The 12,439-nt window shown below is 39.8% G+C and overlaps 1 protein-coding gene across 3 annotated transcripts in view; it reads left to right on the top strand.

Moving 5' to 3' along the window:
- The window catches only part of LOC109869204 (calmodulin-regulated spectrin-associated protein 2), a 75,002-nt gene that overhangs the window by 42,664 nt on the left and 19,899 nt on the right, over window positions 1-12,439 (top strand). For all 3 annotated transcript variants that reach the window (XM_031810099.1, XM_020459178.2, XM_031810098.1), the window contains exons 5-6: window positions 4,808-4,949; window positions 8,337-8,476. In XM_031810099.1, the coding sequence (XP_031665959.1) occupies window positions 4,808-4,949; window positions 8,337-8,476 (282 nt within the window). The remainder of the gene's footprint in view (window positions 1-4,807; window positions 4,950-8,336; window positions 8,477-12,439) is intronic.

Genomic DNA, 12,439 nt, shown 5'->3' with positions numbered 1-12,439 from the left:
TATAATAGCCCATTATGGGCTATTAGCAGGACAATATACCTTTACCAACACCTCTCTGTATTTTGATACTTTGTGGATGTATCTAAGTCACCGCAAAAAAATGCGTTGCTACAGATACCCGTGTCGGCCAGCACCGTGAGACCCATGAGGCGGCTTTTGGTTTTAATTTAGAATCCTCTATATGTAATTATTGGCGGAGAGTCACGTCATATTTTTCGATATACTGTAGGCCTACCGAAGGCGACATGAGTCACTAGTGTTGAGTAATGTGCTGTTAAATGTGCTGTTAAATATTTAACTAGGAAATTCAGTTAAGAACAAATTCTTATTGACAAGGACAGCCTACTCCTTCCTCCCCATTGGGGAATTGAACCCCGGTCTCCCGCGTGCCCGCATGACACGTGGATTCTTTAGCTAAATAGCCAAGTACTGTAGCCTACTCCCGACCGCCACGCCGTTTTTTTCTTGGAATAGAAACACCATAATATTAAGCCAAGTAATTAAGCAACACTTCTTAAAATCAGTCCCATATACTATGTTCTTACAAAAAAGCTTTTAAATTCTCTAGTACAGCCACTATTGAAGGCTATCAAATGCTTCTCAAAGATGCCCCCTGGTGGTCAAACTAGCACTAACTAGCATTACTGGGAAAGTATTCTGACTTTTTGACATTTTGTTACGTTACAGCCTTATTCTAAAGTTGATTAAATAGTATTTTTTCCTCATCTGTCTACACACAATACCCCATAATGCCAAAGAGAAAATGTTTTTTTGTAAAAAAAATTGCACATTTATTACAAAGAAAAATGGATATCACATTTACATAAGTATTCAGACCCTTCACTCAGTACTTTCTTGAAGCACATTTGACTGTGATTACAGCCTCACATCTTCTTGGGTACGACGTTACAAGCTTGGCCCACCTGTATTTGGAGAGTTTCTCCCATTCTCCTCCGAAGATCCTCTCAAGCTCTGTCCGGTTGGATGGGGAGTGTTGCCTGCGCAGCTTTTTTCAGGTCTCTCCATAGATGTTGGATTGGGTTCAAGTCCGGGCTCTGGCTTGGCCACTCAAGGACATTCAGAGACTTGTCCCGAAGCCACTCCTGCGTTGTCTTGGCTGTGTGCTTAGGGTCATTGTCCTGTTGGAAGGTGAACCTTCGCCCCAGTCTGAGGTCCTGAGCGCTCTGGAGCAGGTTTTCATCAAGGATCTCTCTGTACTTTGCTCCATTCACCTTTCCCTCGATCCTGACTAGTCTCCCAGTCCCTGTCACTGAAAAACATCCCCACAGCATGATGCTGCCACCACCATGCTTCACCGTAAGGATGGTGCCAGGTTTCTTCCAGAAGACGCTTGGCATTCAGGCCAAAGACTTTAATCTTGGTTTCATCAGACCAGAGAATCTTGTTTGTAATTTGTCTAAGTCCTTTAGTTCAGTTTATGTCATGGAAAGAGCAGGTGTTCTTCATGTTTTTTACACTCAGTGTATCTCCGTCTGCAGGACACCACATGTGTACCTGTAGGGTACTGTAGAACAGTAGATTTTTACCTGTAGGATACTGTAGAACAGTAGATTTTTACCTGTAGGATACTGTAGAACAGTAGATTTATACCTATAGGATACTGTAGAACAGTAGATTTATACCTGTAGGGTACTGTAGAACAGTAGATTTTTACCTGTAGGATACTGTAGAACAGTAGATTTATACCTGTAGGGTACTGTAGAACAGTAGATTTATACCTGTAGGGTACTGTAGAACAGTAGATTTATACCTGTAGGGTACTGTAGAACAGTAGATTTATACCTGTAGGGTACTGTAGAACAGTAGATTTATACCTGTAGGGTACTGTAGAACAGTAGATTTATACCTGTAGGGTACTGTAGAACAGTAGATTTATACCTGTAGGGTACTATAGAACAGTAGATTTATACCTATAGGATACTGTAGAACAGTAGATTTATACCTATAGGATACTGTAGAACAGTAGATTTATACCTGTAGGGTACTATAGAACAGTAGATTTTTACCTGTAGGGTACTGTAGAACAGTAGATTTATACCTGTAGGGTACTGTAGAACAGTAGATTTATACCTGTAGGGTACTATAGAACAGTAGATTTTTACCTGTAGGGTACTATAGAACAGTAGATTTATACCTGTAGGGTACTATAGAACAGTAGATTTATACCTATAGGATACTGTAGAACAGTAGATTTATACCTATAGGATACTGTAGAACAGTAGATTTATACCTGTAGGGTACTATAGAACAGTAGATTTTACCTGTAGGATACTGTAGAACAGTAGATTTATACCTGTAGGATACTGTAGAACAGTAGATTTATACCTGTAGGGTACTGTAGAACAGTAGATTTATACCTGTAGGGTACTGTAGAACAGTAGATTTATACCTGTAGGGTACTGTAGAACAGTAGATTTATACCTGTAGAACAGTAGATTTATACCTATAGGGTACTGTAGAACAGTAGATTTATACCTGTAGAAGAGTAGATTTATACCTATAGGGTACTGTAGAACAGTAGATGTATACCTGTAGAACAGTAGATTTATACCTGTAGAACAGTAGATTTATACCTATAGGGTACTATAGAACAGTAGATTTATACCTGTAGGGTACTATAGAACAGTAGATTTATACCTATAGGGTACTATAGAACAGTAGATTTATACCTGTAGGGTACTGTAGAACAGTAGATTTATACCTATAGGGTACTATAGAACAGTAGATTTATACCTGTAGGGTACTATAGAACAGTAGATTTATACCTGTAGAACAGTAGATTTATACCTGTAGGATACTGTAGAACAGTAGATGTATACCTGTAGGATACTGTAGAACAGTAGATGTATACCTATAGGGTACTGTAGAACAGTAGATTTATACCTATAGGGTACTATAGAACAGTAGATTTATACCTGTAGGATACTGTAGAACAGTAGATTTATACCTGTAGGGTACTGTAGAACAGTAGATTTATACCTATAGGGTACTGTAGAACAGTAGATTTATACCTATAGGGTACTGTAGAACAGTAGATTTATACCTGTAGAACAGTAGATTTATACCTGTAGGGTACTGTAGAACAGTAGATTTATACCTGTAGGGTACTGTAGAACAGTAGATTTATACCTGTAGAACAGTAGATTTATACCTGTAGGGTACTGTAGAACAGTAGATTTATACCTGTAGAACAGTAGATTTATACCTGTAGGGTACTGTAGAACAGTAGATTTATACCTGTAGGGTACTGTAGAACAGTAGATTTATACCTGTAGGGTACTGTAGAACAGTAGATTGATACCTGTAGGGTACTGTAGAACAGTAGATTTATACCTGTAGGGTACTATAGAACAGTAGATTTATACCTGTAGGGTACTATAGAACAGTAGATTTATACCTGTAGGGTACTATAGAACAGTAGATTTATACCTGTAGGGTACTGTAGAACAGTAGATTTATACCTGTAGGGTACTATAGAACAGTAGATTTATACCTGTAGGGTACTGTAGAACAGTAGATTTATACCTGTAGGGTACTATAGAACAGTAGATTTATACCTGTAGGGTACTGTAGAACAGTAGATTGATACCTGTAGGGTACTGTAGAACAGTAGATTGATCTGGTGCTAATGGTTCATGTAGATCAATGTGTCAATCAATGAACGGTAAGACCTAGGTTTAGTTACAGTACAGAATCTAATCCTGGTTATGGTCGTGTTCTCAGTGTTCTCACATCCCAGTGGATGTGTAGCCTGTTTGCCTGACTGTTTTTGCATTCAACAACGATACAGCATCTATACCGTACAGGACAATGTCAAGTAACCTAGTAAAGAGGGCATCGTATCTTAGTGAAGATGGCATCGTAGCCTAGTGAAGATGGTATTGTAGCCTAGTGAAGATGGCATCGTAGCCTAGTGAAGATGGTATTGTAGCCTAGTAAAGAGGGTATTGTAGCCTAGTTAAGAGGGCATCGTATCCTAGTTAAGAGGGCATCGTATCCTAGTTAAGATGGCATCGTAGCCTAGTAAAGAGGGCATCGTAGCCTAGTAAAGATGGTATCGTAGCCTAGTAAAGAGGGTATTGTAGCCTAGTAAAGATGGAATTGTATCCTAGTAGAGATGGCATCGTATCCTAGTAAAGATGGCATCGTAGCCTAGTAAAGATGGCATCGTAGCCTAGTGAAGATGGCATCGTAGCCTAGTGAAGATGGTATTGTAGCCTAGTGAAGATGGTATTGTAGCCTAGTAAAAATGGTATTGTATCCTAGTAAAGATGGCATCGTAGCCTAGTGAAGATGGCATCGTAGCCTAGTAAAGATGGCATCGTAGCCTAGTAAAGATGGCATCGTAGCCTAGTGAAGATGGCATCGTAGCCTAGTGAAGATGGCATTGTAGCCTAGTGAAGAGGGTATTGTAGCCTAGTAAAGATGGCATCGTAGCCTAGTGAAGATGGTATTGTAGCCTAGTAAAGAGGGTATTGTAGCCTAGTAAAGAGGGCATCGTAGCCTAGTAATGATGGCATCATAGCCTCGTAAAGATGGTATTGGTCGATCCGTCAATGTCTCTACAAACTACTGTGTGTGTGTGTGTGTGTGTGTGTGTGTGTGTGTGTGTGTGTGTGTGTGTTTGTGTACGTGCGTGTGTCTTGTGTGTTTGTGACAGTGCATCTGTGCGTGACAAAGAGTGCTTGAGGAGCCTTTATATACATCCACACTCTCCTTACTCTGATTCCATACATTAACTGTCACTGACCGTTATCTCTCCGTGTTGTTGTTGCCATGGCTGCAGGCGCGCTACAGGAGGGAGTATGCCCAGCAGAGGGCAGCTCCATCACTCCCCCTGGTGGACAATCTGCTGAAGGACAACACAGACGGCTGTGCCCTGGCCGCACTCCTTCACTTCTACTGCACAACGTCCATCAGACTGGAAGGTACCGTACAGGAGGATTATTCTATCACTTCATACCTGTAGCCTTCTCTAGTTGGTCTTCTTTACAGTAACGTAACTCAGAATGGAAAGTACAGTAGGCTGTCGTTACACAAGTGTTTGACCAGATGAGCATAGGTGAAGTTGGACCAGAATCACAGAAATTAGTTATATTAGAAAATATGGCATTCAATCACAGCAAACAATATATTTGCTGGACAATATGATAGCTATAAGGTGACAGTATGCATCCAACAGCTGTTGAAGTATTAGAGAGGGACTGTTTGGGAACAGAATTACCTCAGGGCTCAAGAAAATGATTACTTGTAAATGAAAAAGATACCAGTACCAGTAGCATCAATAGCTGCATTGTTTCAACCATTAGACTCACAGACAACTGAAGAGGGAATTTCCCCACGGTATGACCTTTCCCCTGACCCTGCCATTACACAACCACATGTGTTTTTCCCGTTTGAAAATCACAACATTTATTTAAAATAGAAAAATAATTTACAGCCAACTGTTGTGTCCAAGTATTCAGATAACAGCTGTAAAGGGATTCCAAATGGACTCGTTGCATTTATGAATTAAAATCATTGATGTTGTCAAAGTACCATCAACAGCAATATTGTTGTTTTCATTAGACATGCAGACAACAGTGACAGTGACCCCTGACCTTGAAATTCCTGTCAGCTGACAGGAACCTCCCTTATCACCATGATCTCAGTCTTACAGAGAATAGCTAACACACAGAGAAGAGAGAAGAGAGAGAATAGCTAACACACACAGAGAAGAGAGAGAATAGCTAACACACAGAGAAGAGAGAAGAGAGAGAATAGCTAACACACACAGAGAAGAGAGAGAATAGCTAACACACACAGAGAAGAGAGAGAATAGCTAACACACACACAGAAAAGAGAGAATAGCTAACACACACAGAGAGAAGAGAGAGAATAGCTAACACACACACAGAGAGAAGAGAGAGAGAATAGCTAACACACACAGAGAGAAGAGAGAGAATAGCTTCTCCTCCATCCTGCCCAGTAGATATGATCCAGAATGATTCCATTGGAAAGAAGATTAGCCCCTAGTGATGAAGTCAATGTGTACAATTTGGCCAACAACGTCAAAGAGTCCATGAGGTTCAGGTTTATGCAATAATAATGGTGTCATTTGGGGATGAACAATTAAACCTGAGTGAAATACATATCATGAGAGATAGCGTAGGAGAGAGAGAGGGCAGAGGGGAGCAGAGACATGAGTGGGGAGGGAGAGACAGAGAGAGATGGAGAGAAAGTTAGAGAGAGGGGGGCAATGAAAGATATGAGGGAAAGAGAGAGACAGGGTGGAGAGTTTTTGTATTTGACCTTTATTTAACTAGGCGAGTCAGTTAAGAACAAATTCTTATTTACAATGACGGCCTGGGAACAGTGGGTTAACTGGTCTAGGAACAGTGGGTTAACTGGTCTAGGAACAGTGGGTTAACTGCCTTGTTCAGGGGCAGAACGACAGATTGTTACCTTGTCAGCTCGGGGATTCAAGCTCTAACCACTAGGCTACCTGCCACCCCAAAAGAGACAGATGGGGAGAGGGTGAGAGAGGGTGAGAGAGGGTGAGAGAGGGTGAGAGAGGGTGAGAGAGGGTTAGAGAGGGTGAGAGAGGGTGAGAGAGGGTGAGAGAGAGGGTGAGAGAGGGTGAGAGAGAGGGTGAGAGAGGGTGAGAGAGAGAGAGAGGGTGAGAGAGGGTGAGAGAGGGAGAGAGGGTGAGAGAGGGTGAGAGAGGGAGATATTAGTGGCATGTTTTAAGTTTTGAGCCTGTTTATACAGTAGCCAGTGGGCCAGACTCCACCCACTATTCCAATAATGCCCCAGGGCCAGGCTAAGACGTGATTGGTCAGGAGTTAATAGCAACATAGTCCGTTGACTTATTTATTGAAAGATAAACATTTCCACTCCCTCTACTTGTGCCCAGTCAAATATAGATGGCTCTGTGTGCTACTATCAGATGTTTACTGTCCCCGACCCTGCCTTCTAACCCTGCCTCCTCCCACTGTTATTCTGGCCAAATAATACTAAATACTTTAGAAAAGATACATTTCTAATAAAGTACAAATGCAAATACATTTCAATGTTTTTAAGACAGACCATGGCCACTCTCAATAATATATATTGTATAAACTGTATACGTACACTACCGTTCAAAAGTTTGGGGTCACTTAGAAATGTCCTTGTTTTTGAAAGAAATGCACATTTTTTGTCCATTAAAATAACAGAAATACAGTGTAGACACTGTTATTGTTGTAAATGACTATTGTAGCTGGAAACGGCGGATTCTTTTATGGAATATCTACATAGGCGTACAGAGGCCCGTTATCAGCAACCATCACTCCTGTGTTCCAACTGGCAGCTTCATTAAATAGTACCCACAAAACACCAGTCTCAACATCAACAGTGAAGAGGCGACTCCGGGATACTGGCCTTCTAGGCAGAGTTGCAAAGAAAAAGCCATATCTCAGACTGGCCAATGAAAAGGAAAGATTAGGATGGGAAAAAGAACACAGACACTGGACAGAGGAACAAGAAGGCCAGCATCCCGGAATCGCCTCTTCACTGTTGATGTTGAGACTGGTGTTTTGCAGGTACTATTTAATGAAGCTGCCAGTTGAGGACTTGTGAGGCGTCTGTTTCTCAAACTAGACACTCTAATGTACTTGTCCTCTTGCTCAGTTGTGCACCGGGGCCTCTCACTCCTCTTTGTATTCTGGTTAGAGACAGTTTGAGCTGTTATGTGAAGGGAGTAGCACACAGCGCTGTACGAGATCTTCAGTTTCTTGGCAATTTCTCGCATGGAATAGCCTTAATTTCTCAGAACAAGAATAGACTGACGGGTTTCAGAAGAAAGGTATTTGTTTCTGGCCATTTTGAGCCTGTAATCGAACCCACAAATGCTGATGCTCCAGATACTCAACTAGTCTAAAGGCCAGTTTTACTGCTTTAACATAATTGCAAAAGGGTTTTCTAATGATCAATTAGCCTTTTAAAATGATTAACTTGGATTAGCTAACACAATGTGGCATTGGAACACAGGAGTGATGGTTGCTGATAACGGGCCTCTGTACACCTATGTAGATATTCCATTTTAAAAATCTGCCGTTTCCAGCTACAACAGTCATTTACAACATTAACAATGTCAACACTGTATTTCTGATCAATTTGATGTTATTTTGATGGATTTTTTTTTTTTGTGCTTTTCTTTCAAAAACAAGGACATTTCTAAGTGACCCCAAACAAGCAAGCCATTGATGCATTGCTGAAGCTTTTCGGATATATTTGAAAACAAACCCTTAAACTCTAACTCCGCCCCTGTGCTCTCTCCTCTCCCCACCCTCCAGATATCTGTCTGAAGGAGACCATGTCGCTGGCTGACAGTCTGTACAATCTGCAGCTGGTGCAGGAGTTCTGTAGGGACAACCTCAACCACTGCTGCCACTTCTCCCTGGAGGACATGCTCTATGCCCACTCTTCTATCAAGGTAGGCTCTATGCCCACTCTTCTATCAAGGTAGGCTCTATGCCCACTCTTCTATCAAGGTAGGCTCTATGCCCACTCTTCTATCAAGGTAGGCTCTATGCCCACTCTTCTATCAAGGTAGGATCTATGCCCACTCTTCTATCAAGGTAGGCTCTATGCCCACTCTTCTATCAAGGTAGGCTCTATGCCCACTCTTCTATCAAGGTAGGCTCTATGCCCACTCTTCTATCAAGGTAGGCTCTATGCCCACTCTTCTATCAAGGTAGGCTCTATGCCCACTCTTCTATCAAGGTAGGATCTATGCCCACTCTTCTATCAAGGTAGGCTCTATGCCCACTCTTCTATCAAGGTAGGCTCTATGCCCACTCTTCTATCAAGGTAGGCTCTATGCCCACTCTTCTATCAAGGTAGGCTCTATGCCCACTCTTCCATCAAGGTAGGCTCTATGCCCACTCTTCCATCAAGGTAGGCTCTATGCCCACTCTTCTATCAAGGTAGGCTCTATGCCCACTCTTCTATCAAGGTAGGCTCTATGCCCACTCTTCTATCAAGGTAGGCTCTATGCCCACTCTTCTATCAAGGTAGGCTCTATGCCCACTCTTCTATCAAGGTAGGCTCTATGCCCACTCTTCTATCAAGGTAGGATCTATGCCCACTCTTCTATCAAGGTAGGCTCTATGCCCACTCTTCTATCAAGGTAGGCTCTATGCCCACTCTTCTATCAAGGTAGGCTCTATGCCCACTCTTCTATCAAGGTAGGCTCTATGCCCACTCTTCCATCAAGGTAGGCTCTATGCCCACTCTTCCATCAAGGTAGGCTCTATGCCCACTCTTCTATCAAGGTAGGCTCTATGCCCACTCTTCTATCAAGGTAGGCTCTATGCCCACTCTTCTATCAAGGTAGGCTCTATGCCCACTCTTCTATCAAGGTAGGCTCTATGCCCACTCTTCTATCAAGGTAGGCTCTATGCCCCCTCTTCTATCAAGGTAGGCTCTATGCCCACTCTTCTATCAAAGTAGGCTCTATGCCCACTCTTCTATCAAGGTAGGCTCTATGCCCACTCTTCTATCAATGTAGGCTCTATGCCCACTCTTCTATCAAGGTAGGCTCTATGCCCACTCTTCTATCAAGGTAGGCTCTATGCCCACTCTTCTATCAAGGTAGGCTCTATGCCCACTCTTCTATCAAGGTAGAACCAGGGGGACAGGACAGAGAGGGAGGCTGTGGACTAGGGAGGAGGTCTGGGGGGACAGGAAGGGGGCTGGGGGGGGCAGGGGGTGGGCTGGGGTAACAACGAGGGACCAGGGGGGTCATGGCCTGGGTTAGGTAGGGAGGGATATGGAGTGTTGACATTGGAGATAGAGTGGTGCTATAGATCTCGTTGAGTGGTATGTGTGGACAAATGGCTGAAAGGGGGTATTTTGAATTGAACCTTTATAGTGTTAGTAATGATACATAGAGTTAGTAATGATACATAGAGTTAGTAATGATGCATAGAGTTAGTAATGATACATAGAGTTAGTAATGATGCATAGAGTTAGTAATGATACATAGAGTTAGTAATGATACATAGAGTTAGTAATGATGCATAGAGTTAGTAATGATGCATAGAGTTAGTAATGATACATAGAGTTAGTAATGATGCATAGAGTTAGTAATGATACATAGAGTTAGTAATGATACATAGAGTTAGTAATGATACATAGAGTTAGTACATAGAGTTAGTAATGATACATAGAGTTAGTACATAGAGTTAGTAATGATACATAGAGTTAGTACATAGAGTTAGTAATGATGCATAGAGTTAGTAATGATACATAGAGTTAGTAATGATGCATAGACTTAGTAATGATACATAGACTTAGTAATGATACATAGAGTTAGTAATGATACATAGAGTTAGTACATAGAGTTAGTAATGATACAGAGTTAGAGTTAGTAATGATACAGAGAGTTGGTAATGATACATAGAGTTAGTAATGATACATAGAGTTAGAGTTAGTAATGATTTGGGTGTGTGTGTGTGTGTGTGTGTGTATAGGAGGGGCACATTTTGCCATACTGACTGTTCCGCAAAGTCAAATAAGCGTTGGTGTGTGTGTGTGTGTGTGTGTGTTGCTATTCCAAAACAGACAGGACCCTTTAGCTAGCCAAGCTCTTCCCTTAAGACAGACAGACAGAGGCTGCTTAGAGAGAAGTGGCATGCTATTTTCTCTGTGCCTGTCTCTCCCTGTCTCTCCCTGTCTCTCCCTGCCTCTCCCTTTCTCTCCCTGTCTCTCCCTGTCTCTCCAGGCCTCTGTTGTTTTGCCCTTTTCTATCAGAGGATGACAGAACTGTTGATTATTTACAAATAATACGTAATGAGTTCTGATTTACTGCTCATTCATACAGAATGTGTTATGTAACCATGTAATGTAAACATGTAATGTAATGTAACCATGTAATGTAATGTAACCATGTAATGTAAACATGTAATGTAATGTAACTATGTAATGTAACTATGTAATGTAAACATGTAATGTAATGTAACTATGTAATGTAAACATGTAATGTAACTATGTAATGTAATGTAACTATGTAATGTAATGTAACTATGTAATGTAACCATGTAATGTAATGTAAACATGTAATGTAACCATGTAATGTAACCATGTAATGTAACTATGTAATGTAACTATGTAATGTAACTATGTAATGTAATGTAACCATGTAATGTAACTATGTAATGTAACTATGTAATGTAACTATGTAATGTAACCATGTAATGTAACTATGTAATGTAATGTAACCATGTAATGTAACTATGTAATGTAACTATGTAACGTAAACATGTCATGTAATGTAACCATGTAATGTAACTATGTAATGTAACCATGTAATGTAACTATGTCATGTAATTATGTCATGTAATGTAACTATGTAATATAACCATGTAATGTAACTATGTAATGTAACTATGTCATGTAATGTAACCATGTAATGTAATGTAACTATGTAATGTAAGCATGTAATGTAACCATGTAATGTAACTATGTCATGTAATTATGTCATGTAATGTAACTATGTAATATAACCATGTAATGTAACTATGTAATGTAACTATGTCATGTAATGTAACCATGTAATGTAACTATGTAATGTAAACATGTAATGTAAACATGTAATGTAACCATGTAATGTAACTATGTAATGTAACCATGTAATGTAACTTAACTATGTAATGTAACCATGTAATGTAACTATGTAATGTAACTATGTAATGTAAACATGTAATGTAATGTAACTATGTAATGTAAACATGTAATGTAACCATGTAATGTAATGTGACCATGTAATGTAACCATGTAATGTAACTATGTAATGTAACTATGTAAACATGTAATGTAAACATGTAATGTAATGTAACTATGTAATGTAACTATGCAATGTAAACATGTAATGTAACCATGTAATGTAATGTAACTATGTAATGTAACCATGTAATGTAAACATGTAATGTAAACATATAATGTAAACACGTAATGTAACTATGAAATGTAACTATGTAATGTAAATATGTAATGTAATGTAACTATGTAATGTAATCATGTAATGTAAACATGTAATGTAATGTAACATGTAAGGTAATGTAAGGTAACTATGTGATGTAAACATGTAATGTAATGTAACGATGTAATGTAAACATGTAATGTAACTATGTAATGTAACTATGTAATGTAACTATGTGATGTAAACATGTAATGTAACCATGTAATGTAACTATGTAATGTAAACATGTCATGTAATGTAACCATGTAATGTAACTATGTAATGTAACTATGTAATGTAACTATGTAATGTAACCATGTAATGTAATGTAACCATGTAATTTAAACATGTAATGTAACTATGTAATTTAAACATGTAATGTAACCATGTAATGTAACTATGTAATGTAAACATGTCATGTAATGTAACCATGTA

This window comes from Oncorhynchus kisutch, linkage group LG30, assembly GCF_002021735.2.
Source record: "Oncorhynchus kisutch isolate 150728-3 linkage group LG30, Okis_V2, whole genome shotgun sequence".
Taxonomy (NCBI): Eukaryota; Metazoa; Chordata; class Actinopteri; order Salmoniformes; family Salmonidae; genus Oncorhynchus; species Oncorhynchus kisutch.
The sequence above is the reverse complement of the archived record's forward strand: the minus strand, read 5'-3'. Positions and strand labels throughout refer to the sequence as shown.